Source organism: Cynoglossus semilaevis, chromosome 3 (genome assembly GCF_000523025.1).
Source record: "Cynoglossus semilaevis isolate Cse_v1.0 chromosome 3, Cse_v1.0, whole genome shotgun sequence".
NCBI lineage: Eukaryota > Metazoa > Chordata > Actinopteri > Pleuronectiformes > Cynoglossidae > Cynoglossus > Cynoglossus semilaevis.
Genome location: NC_024309.1, coordinates 2,317,288 through 2,339,846, shown reverse-complemented (window position 1 = coordinate 2,339,846; position 22,559 = coordinate 2,317,288). Strand labels below are relative to the sequence as shown.

The 22,559-nt window shown below is 38.7% G+C and overlaps 1 protein-coding gene across 4 annotated transcripts in view; it reads left to right on the top strand.

The window, feature by feature from the left end:
• The window catches only part of cntnap2a (contactin associated protein 2a), a 241,864-nt gene that overhangs the window by 142,923 nt on the left and 76,382 nt on the right, over nucleotides 1-22,559 (top strand). For all 4 annotated transcript variants that reach the window (XR_003049312.1, XM_025054369.1, XM_008307446.3 and 1 more), the window contains 5 exons: nucleotides 1,128-1,290; nucleotides 5,718-5,824; nucleotides 7,285-7,404; nucleotides 8,606-8,721; nucleotides 10,260-10,344. Coding sequence is in view for 3 of the 4 variants with exons in the window: in XM_025054369.1 (XP_024910137.1) it covers nucleotides 1,128-1,290; nucleotides 5,718-5,824; nucleotides 7,285-7,404; nucleotides 8,606-8,721; nucleotides 10,260-10,344 (591 nt within the window). In the remaining variant the exon portion in view is untranslated. The remainder of the gene's footprint in view (nucleotides 1-1,127; nucleotides 1,291-5,717; nucleotides 5,825-7,284; nucleotides 7,405-8,605; nucleotides 8,722-10,259; nucleotides 10,345-22,559) is intronic.

Genomic DNA, 22,559 nt, shown 5'->3' with positions numbered 1-22,559 from the left:
TTGGAGTGGAACGTGAAAAGAGTAATATGTGGAGAAAGGATATGAATCTAGCAGAACCAAATTACCGACGCAGTCTGTTTGTACAAATTCGAGCTGTTTAGATTGGAACATCAGGGAGTGTTCTCTTCATCCGTATACACACACACGCACGCACAGTCCCACACATGCAGTGGTGCATACGCCCTCTATTATAATCCTCTGATGAGCTGGCCTCAAGGCTGATAGGTATGATAGAGAGTGTGACAGCTTATCACATCACCATGATGAAGATGTCATTGAGCGCTGGTGTTTTATGTTTGACCTGCACGCTGTATAAAAGATTGACTCCCTGGCTCTCCCCTCTTTTATCTTACACACCAGATACAACATGCAAAAATTCGTTGTAACAACAACCTTAAATTATTGTTGCATAGGCCCCGTATATAAAGCACCAACATATCTACTCTGTGTTCCCACATATCTGTACAAAGTAGTTTTCTCAAACACATTCACTGCCATTCTGTATGCACAGACGTTCATCCTCTCCTCTTGCCCGTTTCAGTCAAGGCCCAGTGCCACCTCTGGACGAGTCATTGACTCCTCCGTCCCATAAAGGTATTGCATAAAGTAAAAACCCACATGTCCTCTAGTCTACTGCGGCCTTAGCTCTGACATTAGAGATAATGAGCCATGTGGAGGAGCTTTAAAACAAAAGGACGTGAGAACCGATGAAGGTTCTTGGCAGTAAAAAGAGACAATAACCCAGCACTGCAGTCTGTTGTTCCTTGTCAAGGATGATGTTGCTGTTAAGTTTGATGTTTACTTCTGTGGAGGGTCTTCATTTCACTATGTCTTGTAAATCATGGACCAAAAGCAGACTTTTGCCTCATTATTGCCCCCCTCCTCCCCCCATCTCCACACACACATCTTTTGTTCTTCAACGTTTGTTGAAGGCTGTTGTTTATTCACTTAATTCATCACCTGCATCTCTAAACAACAGATCAACTTAAAATCCTTTTACTGAACTGACTTTAATTGGGAACCTCGTCTGCATCACAGAAGAACCTTATGCTCCCAATTTTTATTAAAGTTCATTTGTCACAACTTTTTAAATGTTTTTTTTTTTTCTTTTCCTGTTTTGGTTTCAGGCTATTTTCTACAGACGCTGTTTCCACCCTTGAAGCGTTCTTTTCAAGGCTGCATGCAAGCAATCCTGCTAGATGACCAACCTGCTGACCTACACGCAGTGGAAAAAGGACTTGTGGGGGCGTTTGAAAATGTCAGCCTGGACATGTGTGCAATTATTGACAGGTAAGTCCAACAATCACACCAATATTTAAAAAGTCATCAGTAATTTTAAACAACTTCAATACAAATACAAACTGTATTTACATAAGTAAGATGAGCAGGGAAGTGATAGGTAGTGGGGGGGGGGGGAGGGCCTGCCTGAAATACCACTATGCAATAACTATAATAATCTTAACAGAAACACACACATACAAACATAGATCTCAGGGTCACTATGAACCTCCTCCGTCCCCCCAAGTGCCATCTGCACTCATGCACTAAACGTTAAAAAAAGTTTTCATCCTTGTAATATGCTATAATCCTCTAGTTAAACAAATGACATAAACCATTACAATTTTTCCTGTTCATTGTCAAATAGACCGCAGCTGAAATTCTGCACAAAATGTCAAAGTGTTGCCTTTATGGAAGAATTCATTACAACTTGTTGACATTTCAATTTATTTCCTTGTCGTGGACCAGACAAACAGATTGTAATGGATTTGTCATAGAGTCACCCATGCCTTGAGCTTCTCTTTGAGTGCTTACACTGAGTTTGATGTGTTTGATGTGTGCAAAGTGTTTAAACTTGGTGAACTGGTTTAACCCCCCAGTGATTATGCCTTCCCCTGCATTAAATATGAGCCATGGAAGTGATGTGTTAGGCATAACAAAACGATTTAGTGAATAGCTGAAGATTCAAAGAACGTGCTGTTAAGTAGAACAGGCCTGGGAAGCTACAATTAGGAGTTGACCTTGATGTGATTGGAACAGCATTTTCACTTCACTCAGCAATTTGTTTCCAGATCAGGTTTGTCAATAGCACTTACCATCATCAATTTTCCTGCTCAGAGAAGTAGATACTCACTGCTGCTGCTTGATTATTTTGATCAATGTCGCCCTCACTTAAGAAGAGAGGTCCAGGCTTCCTGTGCTGCTGTAGATAATACTTCAACCATGTTTAAACTATTGACACTTTATAAGCTGCTTATGAGATCAAGCAATTTTCTTTTTCAAAAGCTTTAGGGATTATAAATTCATACACAAAAGTTGGTCATTCAAAACTTTTGTGTATTGTGTTGCTAAATGCGCACACTGTGTAATGTAATTTTGATGTGTGCAGTATATTATTAGTTTTATTAGTGTTATTATTATTATTATTATCCATCCATCCATCCATTTTCATCCGCTTATCCGTTACCGGGTTGCGGGGGCAGCAGTCGCCACCCAAATCACATTGCACCGTACCAACCCCCCAAACCTTCCTAGAGGTGGTGAGTCCACTGAAAGGTATTAACCACCCCATCCGGGATTCAAACTTGCCCAGGAGGTGAACCCTGGAGTTCCACACCAATGACAGAGACATTGCCTCTGGGCCACAGCGCCACATATTAATATTATTATTATCATTATCATTATTATTGTAGTGATCAAAATAAAATACCTGGACTGATGAAAATAAATCCATAAACTGGGATCCTCCACTTACACCGTGTAACTTGACACATGTGTCTTAACGCTGTACGCCAGCATGATGGATCAAGACTTTCTTAGTAAATTTATGTAAGATGGTGACGCGACCATGAAACTCTGTAGGAAGAGGATGTCACAAACCAAGACCCACTGTAATTTAAATAACTTTATTTTGGATGTTCAGAAGGATGTACAGAAAAAAAAACTGAATACAAGTTTGACTAACTGTCTAAGATAGTGCGCATGAAAAATTATGGTAATTTATCTGGTAAACTATTATCATGAAATATAGTTAGACAGTTCACTGGCTGATATGAAAACCCATCTACAGTATCTGGCAGTAAAGCGATGAAGTAGGAACATTACGACACCTGGAGCTAGAAGAGAGACCAGTGTGATGAAATTAATGAGATTAGTTAAAAGACCTGTAAGATACTGCATTCTTACTGCAACTATCCTGCAGATACACTGCAGCGCAATATATGTGGTGGAAGTTGAATACTCTAAAGAGGTACTGCAGTCCTCCAAAACGATTAGTGCTAACTATGACATTCATGTGAAACTGTTAATAGTTGCTACCCCCAAGGTAACCTTGGTAAAAAATACTGTTCAAACTCTTGTAAAGGTCTTATTGTCCACAAAATCTATCCTGTCCGCACAGATTGCAGTATTGCCCTGCTCTGTGCCTCCAAATGTTGCCCTGCAGTACTTTAGGTCGGCTCTGTTCTGCCAGAGAAGATGAATGGGCACAATGTTACCATCTAACTAATCAGAATGTCTTTGAAGGCAGTTCAATAGCTCAGTCTGACCTCTTTTTGATCAATGCTGTTTTAGTGTGGGATTCTCTTTTGGCTGAGATCGTGGAGAAGGAGAGATAAACACAAACACACACACATACACATACACACAATGTGTACTCACACAACAGGGGTACGATTGTCTGCATGCAAATGCCTATTTCCCAGTGTTGCTATTATTCTGTAAGGATCCCATCGCAGACCATGCAGTGGCACATAAAAGCATGCAAACACCAGATGTGCATTTTCCTCTCACATCACATTTTGCTTCTCTTTTCTTATCTAAAGCTTGTAATATAACAGAATTTACTCTCTCTCTCTCTCTCTCACACACACACACACACACACACATACATACACATACATATAGATTTGTAAATGATGTAGAAGTGAAAAAACATAAAGTTCCATAGTCAGAATAGAGTCCAGGGAGTTCTAGGGATGAGGCTACAGTATAGTGGCCCTCTCTATGGACACTACGTTACCCTCTCTTTTCCTTAATACTTGGTCAAAGTTGCACACATTTAAGTTAATTTTGCAAAGACTTGGAATGTTATTTTGAGTGGATCTACCCTTAGGGATCGGTCAAAGGACACATTTCTATACTGTCATCATATATCAGCGTGAACAAGCCCACGGTTGTGTCAGCCTCAGTCACACACCATGTGTTAGAAACACTGATTATCATGTCTCTCTCCAGAGAAGGAGCGTATCTGAGCTGCTTTACTGTCCTACTCGCTGCTTGTGTTAAGAAGATCTCAGTATTTTAAAACGACCCCTGTAGCTCTCATGAGTCACTGCTTGTTTTTCTTCCAGCTGCTTTTTCTTTTATCGTCATTTTGTCTGTGCTTGCTCCAACTCTGCAATGCTTCAGGATCCATCCCCACAAGGCCTGCGGGCAATTCAAATAGAACATCTTTGATTTGTTTAGGACTACAATTGGAATTCAAATTTGAACAACTGCGATGTCTCCATGCTGCATGCTGTATTGACAATGACGAAGAATTTTGGGAGCGTATTCTAAGAAAACATCCATTTTGTGTTATTTTGTCTCCTTCTAACACACCATGTTTTATGGGCTGCAATTTTCTTTAAGGATTTACAAGTATTCTGTTCTGCTGCTATGAATTTCGCAACTAACGATGTTCCATTTTGCCTCACTGACACTTTTAATCAGAGAACACCTCCACTGAGGATCAAATATTGACATTTGCAAAGGTTTATGTCACAACTGGATGTAATCTATTTTTTTTTTTCTAATCCACAATTAAAAAAACAACTGATTCTCCACATTTATCTGTTCTAAGGTGTTGTACTATAAGATGTATCACATTGGGGCCAACAAAGGCCAAATTCATCTTCTGAATAGCTGTACAGATTTTTGACATTTATTTATGATGCACCATAATCTTTATCAAACTTATGTTGAAAACATTGAAGTTTTATGATGTCTTTATGTTATGTATTTTTAAGCTGTCATGAGGTCGCTGTAAATTAATCACAATTAATCATCAAATATAGATACATCACATGCCTAAATATGACACAACTGTTTGAAACTTGTTTGTCTATATATGGCCAGAACAGAAAGACAAATAACTTCAGGTAGATGTATTCTTTTCACACCTGTATTGTGTGACCGATGTATGTAATGTAATGATGGAATTATTAAGGAGAAAAAGAAATGCACAAAATATTAACTCAAAATTAGCTTCTTAGGATTTCTTAGGTATTAGTCATTGCTGTGCATCTTTACAGTGTCTTGTTGAACAAGTCAAGAGTTCCTTTCATAATTCTGGTGAAGCCGTTTTTCGAAGAAATATTAATTGGTCTACAGTTTGTCACAATTCATTTGGACACATTGTGTCAGTCAGCATCTCAAGCCATAGACTTGTTTACTGCTCTTTGCTCAGCGAGGCTGGTCTGACACAAGCCAGGTGTCACGCCTGAGTTCTAACCCCTGCGAATGCATGTGGGGGCTTTAGATGGTGTTTTTATTTTTTATTAGAGCGGTGGATGATGGGGAAATTGAATATATGGTGGCAGTGCATTCTGAAAATGTATTAAAGTGCATTTGTATACAATAATTCATTTCACAAATTAATGACAGGAATTACCACTGGGTTTTTACACCTCCACTATTTTGATGAATAATCAATTAAATATAAATTTGTCTTTGTCAAGGTGTATGCCAAATCACTGTGAGCATGGAGGCAGGTGCACGCAAACATGGGACAGTTTCAGCTGCACATGTGACGGAACAGGATACAATGGAGCCACGTGTCACACGTGTAAGTACAGGACTATGTGCACGTCAATGTGCTTCCTGTCCGTCTGCTTCATTAATCTCACTTTAGTGACACTATGTTCTGTTCCTTTTGGGGGTTTTTTCTCCTTTGTCCACCCTTTGACCGCCTTTCAGTGATTAAGCTGTTTCTCCTTCCAGTGCCACAGATCTCAGCAGTGTGGCAGATGAGCTATTGAGGTGTTATCAAAGGCCAGGCCTTTCTGTGGGCACTGTGTACTTGGCTCAAAGAAGGTCGGCCAAAAAGCAGCCCATGAAAAACAATTGTGCTGAAAGAAAATGAGGTTACAAAAGGCAAAATGTCAAAGAGTCGAAGATATTTGTCAGTGGGATTTTTATTCAGAATTACAATCGTATTGACCCACGATTAAAGTGAGACAAAAGAAATACAAGACAGAGACATTCACCTTCAGGATATTGGATCACATTTGGCTTCATATGTTTAACAATTTAATTTACAACCAACATACAAGAGAAGAAGTATATTTTTCTAGGATTCAAATATTTTGTTGAATCCTAAGATAATGTAAAAGAAAGCAAACTGAGTGACTGCTGTAAACACAAGACAATGTTCACATTCTTTGAAAGTTTGTGTGAACTCAGGAACAGAAAAGTTCAGATTCTAGGTTCAACCCTCACATTTCTCTGAAGGGTAATTCCTTCTTCTGTCTGTTTCTCTCTGTCTTTCTGTGCAGATCAACACAAACATAACGTCAATATGTTGTCAGATAGATTGCTAGAGTGTGAGGGACAAGACACCTCTTCTTGACAGGTGCTGAATTGAGACTGGCACCTGCATTAGCCTGCCCTCTGGAAGGAGAAAGTAAAGAAAGTAAATGTAGATGTTGTTTCTTTTAGGAAGAAGTCCATTTTTTGTCACATTAATTTCACTGTGTAGCACAATATGTGTTTTATAGTGTTTTATCTTGTGACATATCCTGAGACAACAAGACTATTTTTAGACTGGTCGAACAACTTTTATGTGAAAATGTCAGTGACTTTTTTTTTTATTTCACTCTGAGTGAAATGAATGCCTTTGTTGTGACCCTCAGCTAAACTCTTGCTTATTTGATGCGTCACATGTGTCCAGTTTAGAAATGTTTTTATTACAAAAAAGAAAAACATGGTGTCTTGTCATTATAGTATGTTTATCTTTCTATGATGTCAATGGATTGCAGATTCTTTACTGCACGAACATAGAATTGCATTCAGGTTTCAGAACCGGTTCTGTCCAGTAGGGACTGGCTCACATTAGGATTTCACAATAAAATAATTCCTTTTTTTATATATTTGGTAAATTGTGTACAATTAAGGCACTACTCACTCTGCTTCTGTATTCAATATCTTTATATTATAATATATTATTATTATTATGCTTGGCACTGACTATTTACTAATACTTTACACTCGCCTTCTGTACATTTTCCTTCTGTTTTCTATACACAGCTATCTATGAACCTTCATGTGAGGCCTATAAACACTTGGGCAAGTCTTTTGACACCTACTGGATTGACCCTGATGGCAGCGGACCCCTTGGTCCCTTCAAAGTAAACTGCAACATGACAGGTTTGTCAGCAGGAGTGCCTGGAATTGTGGGTCTCTGCTTGTGTGTGTCTTTGTGCGTGCCTGAGTGTGTGCCTGCGTCAGTGTCCAGGGTCTCCAACTCTGTCTGCTCTCCGCTCTCAGTGACCTGTGTTATATGGAAACTCTCCAGCTGTCCATCCTCGACCCCCAGCAGCAGAACTTTTAACCTGCTATACTGAGAGTTTCCATGACAACACTGTCACTGCTGACATTCAACTGTGAAGAAGTAAACACAGACACAACCATGCACCAAAGATACATGAATCAGACGTGTTATGCAAACCTAAGCGGGCTCGAGAAGTCAGTGACACTTCTACGTCAAACACACTCACGCACAGGGCGGGTGTGCTCACATACACATACAGTATATGCAAACAGACAGAGCAAAGGCGAGACTATTAACGGCATGTCACTTAGTCCACCAACTAACCCATCGGTCATGCTGGGAACTGCAGTCTCACACGCACCACACATAACTTGACTGACAGTGGAAATGAACTGGGCGATGTATGAGTGACTGGTTAAAGCTGCAACAGTAGAAGTGTCAATTAAACTCCAAAGTCTACAGAAGAGTATCACTGTCCTCACAGCTAATCCACTCTTTCTGTGCGTGTTAAGTTACTATTTGCCAAAAAGCTTTAAGACATTTGAAACAAATCTTTTTATTTTTGTAAGAAAATAACAAAGCTTTTACACCCCACATTTAAGTCTCAGCACTTCAGTTAGCAGTGTTTCCATCAGAGAACTCCTTCTTTATAGAATTCTGAGGGAGGTCTGTCCATGGACTGATATTGAGTACTTATCTCTTATCTTGAGTAATTTTCTGGAGTAATACTGCATGTGATAATGAAACATGTCAAAGTTGCTCCAGACGAAATCTGACTTTTAGAAATTTAGGATCTCTTTTTGTATGAATACATCTATCTTTTTGACCTAATTTGTGTTGTTGACCCATTTGTAAATGTATGTCAGTACATTGTGTTTTTTGAAAAAATCAATTTTTTATATATATTTTTGTAATGTTTGAAAACACACAATAAACATCTCTTTATTTTGTTTATCACTTTTCAGAATCTTTGTTAATGTTTCTTTCAAATACTGCCATAGACAGTGTTTATAGGGTGCATTTACAAATACTAAAAGACCAACATGTCCTAAATGTTTTTGTGTGTGTTTACTTTAGAGGACAAAGTGTGGACAACAGTTATGAACAACCTACCGCCCAAAACACCAGTTACTGGCTCCAGTAGAGAGAGACGGACTGTCCTACAGGTCAACTACAGTGCCTCGATGGAGCAGGTGAGAACACTGATCTCTGACTACATACAACTTTACACCTTCAGTGCTGTTCAGGAACACGAGCACTGGAATAACTCAGCTCCATTGGTGTTGTAATAATAAATCAACATTGTAATAGAACAGAAAAAGAAGCTAATAAAGAGTACATCTAGTCCAGTCAAATCCCACTACCGATACCCAGTACCCAGTACTGGAACTGTTTTTTTTTTCCTTTGTTGAAGCCTCATTCAAATGAATGTATATTTAAAACAAGTGTGTAATATCATATACAGTACAGTAGGTGTGCATTTGTAGCCACGAATGAAGGGTTTTAAGATGCTAAGAGAGATCATTTCTCCCATTTGTCATAATGATGAGAAGCCTTTGAATACAGTAGAAATGAACAAATATTCTACAGTTGCTGCATGGATGTAGCCTGTGTGTAAAATAGCTTTCTTCTTCTTATCTTTTTGAGTGGTGCAAATGCCTGATTATTATTTGAGTTTGGCTCTTGAAATAAGTTGGTCAACAAAAAAGAATACATACTTTTTTAAACAAAATCATGCTATTTCATATCAATTTGTACATAGAAATTGAATTTTGAAAAATGGTAAAAAAAAAGTTATATAAATAGAGTTTGGAATAGACTGCATCACGATGATGCCCAAATTAAAAACAGCAGTGACTGCTAATTGTTGTATTGTTTACAATTACACTCCCTAAAAGTGCACAAGGAAAAAAGAACTGTTCATTAACTATCGATCGTAAAAGCTTGCAATTTATACAGACTGCCGTGGTTTGAAAGCCAAACACAGTCAATCAGTGTTGACTGGCTGAAGGTTTTTACCAACTATTTGACTTTTGTTGTTGGCAAATGTGTTACTAACCATTTGTTAGTTCTTGCCAAGCTGCGCCTTCAGTAATGTGGACCTGCCAACCTGATACTCTCGAGTATTTAGTAAAGTTTTTGTAAAGTGTTCTTGCCAAGCTGCGCCTTCAGTAATTAGTAAAGTTTTTGTAAAGGATACATAGCTGCCCTATTGTGTGAGTCATTTCAGGGGGTAAAAATCAGGCAAATGTGTAATATGCAGCAACAAACAACAAGAAAGCAACTGCTCCACTTTCCATTCTGAGGCTTTGAAAACTACAATCTTGTGTAATACAATATATATTCCTAAATTCACCTGTTCTTACCTGGAAAACGCGGCTGCATAAAACTCTGATTTTGCGTGTCACTCTCACATAAGTCTTTAATGTGCACTGAGTGCTTTCTAGCTGCAGTTGTAACTTCCAGTGATCAGCAAACTGTGTGGTCATCGCAGCCCTCAACACTATGGCTGCTTTTCTGCAGGGGTTAGAGGACTTGAAAAGCATGTTAGTCCTGTGATGTCGTTTCCTCCTAATTAAAACCAATCACATGCTCTGTTTTTAGCTTCTCCATTTGCTGCTGAAAAGTGCTGGGTTTTATTTTCAAGCTATTTGTTCTTACAAGAAGTTGACCTGTCTGGTTGAGTGCGATAAGATAAAATGAAAATATATCTCTGCACTTGTTTTTCCAGGTGACTGCCATCACCACCAGTGCAGAATACTGTGAGCAGCAAATCATCTACAGCTGTCAGAAGTCCAGGCTGCTAAACACTCCAGGTAAGGGCTGAGGATGGCATCTTTATTCACCGCTGACTCAAACACTTCAAACCACTGAGATAGGCAAAAATTGTTGAATCCATCTGCAGTGCTCTGCTGTTCAGAATTCTACAAGAGAAGGAGACAAATTAACAGAAAAATGTGAAAACCTGAATAGACAAAGAAGATAGATGAGTTTTAAAGTGATGTATGCAATATGACAGCAGGATTTCAGATGTGTCATCTTTCTGAGCATGTTCTACTGGTAGCATTAAACCAACACTGGAATATAAGTGAACATATTTAAAACACATCGATGTGAATGTGTTGCATCAGCCTGATTTGGATCTTTCTGAGTAGATTGACTTGGCTCTGGCTCATTTGCATCATATCTGTCGCCACTCGCTCTCTTTGGCTGGAATTCTCTCAAGCAAGGATGTCCACTTCAGTTTGGTTTGGATTAGTTAAGCTGGCTCTCAGAATGGCTTTGTCGTGTAAGGTTTGCCCCCGGATTCGATATGTGTGGTTTGTGTTACGTATGGTAAAGTGATGTTTAAACAAAGTTTAGATCATTAGTATGTAGTGAACATAAGGAGAAAAGGGGGCAAGCAGCTGTGGATTTGCCACTGGCAGCAGTGAAGAGACAAAGGCAGCAGCATTATACTGTGTTCTGCTCAGGCTGTCAGCACTTATTATATTTATTATAATACGTATTTTAATGGAATTTTGTTAGAAACAAATTTGTGTTTTTGTATATTTCTGAATGCAAAGAACGCTTTTTGACCAAAACAAACCATAACTGTAAGAACTGTTTGACCTTGTTACAGGTCTCCATAAACTCTTGGTTTTAGTTTTATGTTTAGTTTTGATAACCTAGTATTTTGCTAACAATAACAATACATAGCTTTGCAGTGAACCAAGAGAACATGAAATCTTTCCATTTGTGTTCATGCACATACACTTCCTTCCCTTTGAATAATTTCCCATTTTTCACCATACCTAAGACATCACGTAGACAAACATCACTCAGACGCACATAGTCCTTTATTTCACTCTTTGACTCCTTACTCTTTCTCTTGTAACTGAAGGTAGTTCCATTCCCAGTGCAAAGTCTGAATATAGAATCAAGAAACATAATTTACACCAAACTACGCCTCATTAATAGCAGTTGGCTTTCATCAAATTACACTGTCAACATCATTTCCAGGCACATGTTGGCAAACTAGCACATGCATAACAGCAAAGCTCACACTCGCTGTTTTTTTGCATCCACTTTCTATTCCAGATTCCCGATCTCATCCATTACATTAGGTCTGGCATTTCAAAATTAAATGAACTGTTAAATGGGAATTGCAAAACTGCCACCAGTGACACCATTCATTTAGAGCCCCAGCAGTAATTGTCCTAATTGTCTGACCCCTTCACCACCTATTTCACATACTGTTTTCTGTCCTTTATCATTTTTATCATCTCTCATAAACACAAGCACACATACATATATGCAGTGTGTCCCTGTGCAGCGTCCAAAAATTTGCAGGGTTGAAATGATGCATGCATCAACACAAAAACAAAGTCACTGATTGGTTGAGCGATCCTGCGTACCTTCAACTGGATTTTTATCTATGCTTGATCATTCGGCACTGCTCTCTATTATCTTCGTCTCATGCCAATCTAAACCATCTTTTCTCTGCACTTACTCTTCTCCTGTTCCTTTATTATGCTTTCCCTCATTCCCAATTACCACGGAACTCTGTCTTTGTTTTAACTTCCAATATTATTGTTGTTCTTATGGATGTAGACAGACTTTTTTAGTAATATTTGGGCTTTACTTCTTATTGTGAAAACAATTAACAATTACACCAATTAAATAAAAAAATATTAATTTCGTACTTACTCATATGATAACAGCTCATACATAGCAACTATCTCTCCAAAGGTGATTTTGTAACTTATACCTTTTGGTGGTAATGTCTAATTTAATAGCCTCTCATCTGAAAATTACTCAATAAAAAAAAAACCTCAGTTCCTACTAAATTACTTTTATTTTCATGAAACAAAGCCTATATTTTTAACTTCAGCATTTCCCAATTTTAGGTTTTGTCTTATTACTGCTAAATACTAAACATTAGGTGAGTTTTGAAGAACTGTAATTTCCTCTCCCTCGCCAAACAAAACAAAAGAATGAACCATTTAGATTCTGAAACAAATTAAAACGTCTTTCCTCTCTTGTTTCTCACACAGATGCATAGACACTGGCAAAAATAATCACTCGTGCACATACACAGAGAGAGAGAGAGAGAGAGAGAGAAAGAAAGAAAGAGAAAGAGAGTTGACACACAGATTTGTTAACTAATGAAAACACTTTATTTCTCTTTTTGTTTCATTTGCCTGAAGCAATTGCTAGAATAATTTATAGCACCCGAGCTAATGAAGAGAGAAATGTTTCTATCAAATAAATGAGCTCATTAATCCAGTGAACTGTGCCTCAGTGAGATGTACTGTAAATGTCTAATACGTGCCCTGGTTAGCAGCAACACTGATGCGCTCGTGTGGGAGATTTGCAAAAAGTGATTTACTCTTTCCAATATTAGCAAAAGAAAAAAAAAACATATATAAGTTGTTATATATCATCCATGACCCTGAATAAGAAGTAACTGTAAAAGGTAAATTAATAAATTAGTTTCCCAAGATTACATAATAAAGACAATGCAAAATCTTCTTAAAAAAATAACCTTCTAACCAATACTAAATTATACAATTATACAATTGTATTTTTGAAAGTGATACCGAGGCATGTGCGATGCAATGGACAGTTTTAATCTATTCTCAACATGTAGAACTAATTCCATTTTTAACAACATTACAACAATTTAGAAAACATAAGTTCGAAAATGATCTTTTGTGAAAACTGCTTTGAGAGACACGGAGTGAGGAAGAGAGAGGCCCAGAGAAGGAGGGGAGAAGAAACCTGGGAGGACAGAGATACAAGATGAGTGTGTCTCAGGATAATGAGGCCATGTGTATGCACAGCATTGTAACATTTCAGTCCTTGGGCTCTAGTGGTCTCAATTATTGACTTCAGCCAGGCACAATAATATTCCGCACACATGCACACACTCACAGGTCTTGAATTACACCCTCATGACTTTGTCCAGCACCACTTACAGACCACTTGTTTTTTTTCTCTTTTCTGATCATTAAAGGGTACAGACATGGTTGAGACAAATGTTTTTTTCTTCTCCCTATTTTGTTTCTTTCTTTCTCATCACAAAAATAGCATGCACCAAAATGGTACACTGCTGTGAAATGTTAACAAGGCACGCTGTCATCCAGCTGTACTACAAAAGTCGGTCAGAGTTTCTGTTTTACTGTGATAAATGCAGTCTTTTACCCGCCTGCATGAGTGTTTCTAACTCAGTTGGGCTTTTACTCATCTCCCAGAGACATTGTTTTTAAAGTAGTTTTTTTTTTGTGGTTAATGGAAAATAATGTATTTATTAATTGTGGAATCGCCCATTGTTTTTTACTGTTTAGGTTTTCCTCATTGCAGGTATTCTACCGTTTTATTATCCCTCTGAGCTTTAACACTGCCCGGTTGTGCCACGTCTTTCATTACCAAACTAATGTTCTGGTTACAGTGTCATTAATTTGCGAAAGCACTTGAGGCAAGAAGCACATCAGGGGCCAAGACAGAGCAAGCCAATATATTGAAATACAACAGAAAGTAGCAGCACCGTCAAAGTCTTTGGGCAGCTTCATCGCCGTCCTCATCAACCCATGTTCTGTGTTCCATCTTCTTTCCTTACTCCCTGTGGACAAGATACTAATTAACATCAAATGATTCTGTCTATTTTTTTCTCCTACACTGAATGCACAGATTAGAATCAGCCTTCCCATCAAGGTTGCAGGCAACTTTTGCTGCCCACCCCGGGGGCAGAAGAGCTGAAAAGACATATTCAGGGTTGATGAATAAAGTCAGGCTTTTTGCAGGTTAACGAAATGAGAGATAGAATTAGCCCAATTTTTTTCATTAGTTAGAAATTGAAACCCTTAGGAACATCTGTGCTAAGTGTTTGAAAAGTGGCAGTGTTAGACAAGAAGGTTTTTTTTTTTGTTTTTTTTTTTGTTTTGACAAAGTGATAATTTTAAAAAAGACAGAGACAGCTACAAAAGTGTGATTTGTCACGTTGGGGCGCAAATCATTTACATCCCATACTGTGCGCTCTCTGCTTGCTGTTTCCTTAGTAATGCGTCATTGCCTGGGATAATGCTGTCATATGTTCTGTTGACAGAGTCGTGCATCTTATCCTGCCTCGTGTCTGCCCACCTGAGTGCCACACTTACAGCTTATAGCTACAGAGGCACAGGTGTCGAAGTGGAGGAGAATAACACTTTACAGTACATTAAGTTGGAGTAATAAGGTGTTCGCCAGGGCAGCTTCTTTCCTACCTGGTATTTCCTTGGTTCCCTTTTTCTTTCTTGCTTTCTCATTGTGCTTTTTCACCAATTTTCAGTCAGTGTCTTGGTCTGACAAACTAGTTTTGTGTATGTGTGGGTGAGCTCTTGTTTGACTGACAGCCAGAGTCTGTAGTCTGTCTGATGTCAGATAGATGTGCATGTGCTGTAACTGTTTGTAGATACAGCACCAGTGCTCATAGAGCATCTGATGTGTGTTTCTGTGTGTAGCTGCACACTTTTAAAGTCTCGGGATGTGTCTGTGTGTGCGTGTGTCTCACTCAGATCTTTTGTATGCTGTGCACTGTCCGTTTGCATGACTAAGTGAACTACCCATGCCTGCTGCCCACAGGCTGCAGCCGTCTCCTAGCATGTTAAATACTCCCCACACAGATATTTCAGAAAAGTAGTAATAAAACAAAACATAACAAAACATAAATTTGATTTAATCTTTTTACATCAATAAGTATAAAGTAATGCAAAGATATGATGTATGAAGAGTTATGAATCTATTGATAAAGATGCTGTCATTTCCCAGTGTTGTCAGTGGTACAAGTGTAGTTTCTCAACTAGTTTTTAAAAATATAAAACGCAACAAATCTACCATGATTAACATTACATCCTTGCACACATAATAAAAAATACATTCAATTTTCTTAAATGTAGTTTACAACATTTGTAGTTTTAACCTTGTAAAGAATAATGTCTGTTTAAAATGCAAAAAGCTGCTGGCACCAGAGGTCAAATGTTTCAAAGTGATCTGAGTCATGTACAGCAGACTGAACTGAACTTGTCTGCACAGAAACCCCTTTGGCCCACACTTTGCACTGCACCTATTTACTTGGAATATGAATCACAGAAGAATCACAGCTACTGTCCTTGGATGATAGGTTCACTGTCCAATACTTGAATACACATTTTCTATGATTTCTGTTTATATTTTGTTGCACTTTTGTGTTAGAAACATGGTGTTGGCATTTTTCAGTAGTTTGTTAATCTCTCGGTAATCACTTGTAAGAGATTAGTCTCGTACACAATAAAATTTCCTTCACACCCATATGACTGACTTACATAACTAAAGATTACTCCCCCAGGGTATATCTTACTTTCCTTTTAAAGCAGATTTAAACTGTACATGTGCTGTTGTTTCCTGTCTTTGCCGTTTTTGGACAAAACTGTACATCAGTCAACGTAAAGAGCCAAGCAGAAGTCCATTATCCATACAGAAAAGGGAGCACTCAGCACATCGTGCTGCAAACAATTTGCTAATGGTTTTGCAACTGCCACAGTGTAGTTCTGCATCCAAGACGAGACATTAAACTTGTTGATTGTCTGCTGGTGGTGACGTAAAGGCAGTGGAGCTGAGTTATTGCAAGGATGGTATTGTAAAAGCCACATATTACTGTAACAATAAAAGATATTGCCAAGAAGGAGGCCTATTTTTTCAGTGAGAACAACAAAGTGCAGTCTGTGTAAGCCTGTTTGGTTATAGACATCTAATTATAAATAAAAGAATACACAAGCACAGCTTCATGAACGCACCCACACAGCTGTTCTGTGCAGTAAGTAAAGATCCCATAGATCATCTCAATTTTTTTTTATTTTATTTTTCTATCTAATTCTAATCTTTTTTTATTTCTTTCTCTGTTTATCTCTTCTTTTTATCACTTCCTTTCTGAAATTCTGACTGCTGAAGGCTGGGCTCAAGGCAGTATACATTCAAAGGCGCCACACACAGACAAACACACACCATTTTGAGCAGTATTTACTGGGAGACTGCATTGAAATGTTTCATATAAACACTTTCCTTACCTTCAACCCAAACTCTGTCTGCTCTCATTAGGACCAGAGTTTGGCCTGAAGACAATCAATGGCTCTGACAAGGTCAGTGACAAGGTCGGTGTCAGTGGTTTCACCAGAAAAAGATTTTAAAGCTGCACATTTTTAAGCAAGCATCTATAGGATCTTACTAACATGCTTTTGGTAAAACGTGTTGTAGGTGTAGGGGTGTGACCCGTAGTTTGATTTTCCTTGGATTAATTTTTGATTCAGGGAAAAAGACTTTGACCTAACGAGGGAAAACGTAGCTAAGAATTAAATCATCACCCAAGCACAGCATGACTATGTAAATCGTGTGTGCTGTGTTATAAATTATTAGTGTGGAAATTCCTAATGTAATCATACTGAGCATTGATAAGTAGATATAAGAGCATTTTGATCTCCTGTGGAAAATTCTCTTTTTAATTCCCCTGGTGGTTCAATAATTTGAAGAAAAAAATCCCAGGTTGTTTATGTCCTTACCAACAGGGGAAATAATGAATCCTTCACCAACACCTGGATGACCTTTAATGCTACACTTTCAACAGAGAAACGTCATCACCTTCACCAACTTCTTTTTAGCACGTGTCAACTTGAGACCAAGCGGTAAAATTGAAAACACATAACCCTCACATATTTAATCTTTTTGGTAAAATTGGCAACATTTGTATGGAGACGTGGCAGACACTGACATGTGTATCATAGTAATCTAGTAATTCTGTTACTTATCCAGGTTTTTATTTTGACAATTCTGATACATATATTCCAAGTCAAAGCAGTGATTCACAACCTCTGGGAAGTGGCACACTCGTGTGCTGTGGGAGATCACCAGGTGTGCCGCATTAAAAGATCCATTTTGACTAGTCTGAAAACTACTATTCAGTTGCTATAATTAGTTTATTTATGTTTGTCTATGCAACAGTGACAGGTAGGACAATAATTAGCCAGTTAGCTGCCAACAGATTTGATGTGGCATCATTCACATTTGGATACAAAAAGTAGCAGCTGCCAAAGGTTTAGTCCTCAGAAACATGTGTTGTTGTGCATCACTGGTGGGAGAATTATCTGTCGATTTAAAAAAAAACATAAGTTTTTCAGTGCAGGGAGTTTAAATGCTTTACCATCTACAGGGAGACATTTTGTAATTAGCCTCAAGTAGTGAGGTGTGTGAAACTACTGCTCCACGTGTGATCTTAGAGACCTATTAAGAAGATTAGTCTATGAGAAATCGAAATGCTACTTTGAACATCAAAGCCATGTGATTTTGGGATTACTTTGGCAGATGTTGTTTTTGAAGATGTTGTTTTTTTAAAGGCAGCATGTTTAATCATGCTCAAAGACCAGAACACACCTATAATAAATATATATTAACTGTCATTAAATCCTGATCTTACATTACACAAAAGCAATGTTTATTTACATGTCCTTATTGTGTAGAAAAAGCGTAAAACCGCCATCACATTTCTTTATCTCGTGCACCCCCTAGTGGCAGCTCGGAATTGTCAAAACATCGCAATGGGTTTCGATCACTTTTCACCATTTTTTTTTTAATACAGCCCCATTCGTGCTGCATGGCTATTAACTATTATTATAACTAACTATTATATAAGCCCTGAAAGTCGAACTGCGGTTTCAGGCTCTGTCGTTTTGCTGCAGCAGTGTCTTGTCTTCTCTGTGTTTTTCCCCGTTATTGAACACATGAACACTTAGAACAGAAAACAACAAAATTGTAGTTCTCGAGCAAAAAGGTCGTTAAGTGGTTTAATCACAGTTCCCTTTTTTCTGGGCCTAATTTTACACCATGATGACAAATACCATATTGCCAAGAATCAATTTATCCACAGTGAAGGGACAAAAGTGGGAGGGACGGACAGAGGGAAGAAAATGTTGCATCTTTTTAGCATGTGATGATGAAAAAGGGGAATAAATTGAGAGAAAGGGAGCGTGTAAGAGAAAGATTGATGAAGAGGGAGGAGAAGGAGAAAAAGAGAAGAGAGAGGAGAAAAGGAGAGGCAGATTAGTTTGTTACTGTTGCTCGCCCTGACATTGAAAGATATGTCGCTACTAATGTCCCAGAAAGCCTTGAATAACACAGCAAACCAATACATATCCCTCTTAATGGGATTTTCTGAGCTGCACCCGCTCGCTCTCACATGCACACATATTGGATGTGCCGAAAACAGCATGAACACACATAAACAATACACCATATGGCCACCGTCTGGTGGAGAGATAAAAGCAAATGGAAAAATAGAAACAGCTCGCTGGAGAAGTGATTATAATATTGTCTCCTCATTTGTGACGAGCTGAGGGGTTGATCTCAATTACAAAGCTTTCTGAGACAATCCTTAGCTCCTCATTCGTCCTTCCCAAGGTTGCCTGTGACAACGACGTGCGGCGAGCTGTGGTGTATGACCACAAACTGATCATCAAACATGTGGGAATTGGTGATGCGTCACACAAGCAAAAAGAACCTGTCTCATTTTGTCGACACGTAGCCGTTGCATTTCCACTGGTATAATAATGGACACTTAGTTTCTCTCCTGCCCCTCTCTCTCACACAATGTATTACAAGCCATAGGTTTTAAGTGTCATTAGTGTGTTTATGCCTGAGCAGCATCTCTCTATCGGCTCTATGGCAGACTCCATCAGTGTGTGTCTGTGTGTGTGTGTGTGTGTGTGAGCGCAGCACTAACTGGAGGCTGCTCTCAGATTACAGCAGGATACTGGGCCACAGAGAGATTAGACCAATTGGAAAAACAACAGAAAGATAAAACATGGGAAATATCATTCAGTGGTGTTGATGAGGTCACATGGTGAGAAAGGTTCATACCAGTACAAACAAATACAAGTACATTTTGATACTGGTTCCCAAAGTGGGGGACGGACCCTTCCTCAGGGAACGTGGAGGTATTGAATGTGGGCCCAGCATGGGAATTAACTTAAATCAATGTTTTCTTTGTTTGTGCCGCAGTAAGGAATATTCAACCATTATATATCTCATACCCTTTTTTCAATGAGAAAAGCAAAGTTGTTTTAAATAAATTCAGGTGGAGAGTGAATGTAGTAGCTGTGAATCTGTTGATTTAAGGGGCCTTGAATTGTCCTATCTATTCAATGACGGAAATACAGTGTAGGAACAGAAGTGTTTTGACACCTTGAGCAGCTATAAAAGTTACCCACTGAAACACTTGACAAGGTTATGAAAGACTTTTACAGCTGCCAAACTTAATAGAAGTAAGTGGAAGGATGAGCGCGTGCTGGTGTGACATTTATCCGTACCAGGTTCCTGTCTGTGAGTGTCTGCTCGGCTACAGGTGTGTTCTGTTTCATCATTAACCCGATTCCTGTTCAGCAGCTTGTTAATATACACTGGTGCCACGGAATGTGTGTGTCAGCGCCTTTGTCAGATTGTTATTTTTTCTTGATAATGCTCCTCTGTAGACCAGTCTTTTCCTCTTGTCTGTCACATGAGGAGAATAAAGACGCTGATGATTATACATGGCGTCTGGCTTGTCTTTTGTTGATGTACCACACGGCGTTCTATTGTAATTAATCAGCCTCAATTGTTTCGTGTGTACTTTTGTGCATGTTCACGTCATGTGTCTGTGCATGGAGCCTGTAGTTCATGATTGTGCGGGCTTTTAACATCCTCCGAGGCATTTTACAAATGACAGGTTTGTCAACGACTTGAAATTACCCCTGATTCTGAGTCACGAATGTAGGCCTGACAATTAATCCAGTACTTTGAGAGAGAATGAAAAAGAGAGCGAGAAGAGGAGGGGAGGGACTATTTTACTGCCCATAACTCTGGATAAATGAACCCCACTCATAAGAACTCTTCTGAGCTAACAGTGAGAAGGGTTTTCAATATCTTAAGTAATTAAGCGAAACAGGATTTATTAAATATTTTTTAAATGACACCAATTTTTAAATGACATAGGAGTTGAACAATAATTGTATGAAACCATGAACATATTTTGTTTTCTGTGTTTTAACAATAGACATAAAAGTCTTAAATAAAATAAATAGCTTGTCTTGTGTGTGTTGTATGAAAGTCGGCTGCAGGAGAAAGCAGTTCTGCAGTTCTCTTGATAACATGGCCATTGTGCAACGGTTTGGAGTTGTAAGTTGTGCCAATTTCCCCTGCTGTTGTTTCACATGTTTACCTTGGACTTGACAAATGAACCAGGTCCAAGGCTCAATTTACTCTTTCTGATGAAGTTCGCTGTCTCAGTGGTTCTCCCATGTTCCTGTAGCCCTGCTGATGTCAGTGCAGTGAAGTAACAGAAAATGACTCAGGATGGTAGAAATGCCGCTGGAAGGAGAACTATGGAAACGTAGTTATTGTTAGACAAAAGACTTAATCAAGTCTGTACAAGCAGAGTAATTAACCAAAGACTTTATATGAGAATAATGTTCCGTCCTCAGATGCAGCCAGATGGCTGTAAGTCTCAGTAATTAACACTATAAGTTTTTAACAATATTTTCACTCTGTCTGAGCTAATTTGTGTTTGTAATATTAATAAAGTACATTTTATTATCACACTTTCATATAACAACTTATAATTACTGTACAATTAGAACTGATATTTCTGATGAAAATACCAGCAGACAATTATCACCATTATCATAGTGCATTAGCTGCTATACATACCTTTACCTTTATTATTTTTTTCACAACCACATTTTGTAGACAATATTACTGTTACCATGGTTAAAACATTATTTTATTTTATTTTTTTTGTTATTGTTGGTTTGTTTTTTGTGTTTTTTTTATGAATAGACGTGCATTTCTTAACAGTTAATAAGTCATTTAATGCATACACTGTCAAGGTGAAAATGACTGATTAATTTTGGAAGATTGTGAATCTGCCTTGCTAATAATTAAGTATTTTTTTCATAATACCTATGGTTAGAAGTCTCCAACTATTTTTTTTTTTTTTTTTTTTTTTTGTAGGATTGTTGTAGTAGTTTGTTGTTTACTGTGGTTGCGTTCCAGCAGACTAATGTCACAGGAGAGCAGGGAAATTGGAGATAGACTGATGGAGATGCTGTGATACTCATTAACCCATTAGGTGGAATAACAGCTGGACACCCACAACCATCTGCAGCGTGTTTCCTCTCTAAACAGCACTGTTTAACCTGATCGCCCTGATCCGTCTCACAGGCAGACATAGACTTTATTCAGTCTGCATCTTTTGTTTTTGTTTTTTATATTCAGTCTGAACCTTGTATATTTCTGTTTTCAGTCTCTCTCTCTCACATAGGCACGCTAGATTTCCCACACAAGTCCTTAATTCTGCAGCTGTGTAGGCAAACACCGGTGGGCAGTTTGTGCCTGTGACAGGGGTCACTGACCCGGGGGAGAGAGCTTGGTGTCTCTTCCCTGACTTCCTGGAGGACTGGGAGGCAGGCAGCGTGATAAACACTTGAAGACAGAATGGGGAGGGACAGAATTGGAGGATGAAACGGAGAAAGAAATGGAGCGTGAAGGCGCGTGGGTTAGAGGGCGGGTGGCGCACAGAGAGAGGAAATGAGAAAAGTGTGATGAAGAAAAGGAAGCTTGAGCAGAATGAGGAGGAAAAGGAAAGAATTGGAGCCAACTTAGACAACCAGCTTGAAGGGTGGAGGTGGAGATGATGGGGAGGGAAGCGGGAGTCGTGATGTTGGTGGGATGTGGGGGTGAGGGCTGCAGTGAACCATAGCATGATGGAGCACAATGTTAACGGATAAGACGGGTGTTGAGAAAGGGCAGGTTTAGCTTGTCGAGGGCAGCTTTTGTCAGAAGGCAACATAAGGAGACACACATAACACACACACACACACACAACACACAGTCGTACTAACTTCTCCAAGGAGTTGTGAAGGGCTAATATATTTGTTTAGGAATACCTGAGGGGAAAACGGAGGCAGAGAGGGCAAGGCTGCGCATAGATCTGTCTGATTTATGTGGCACAGTA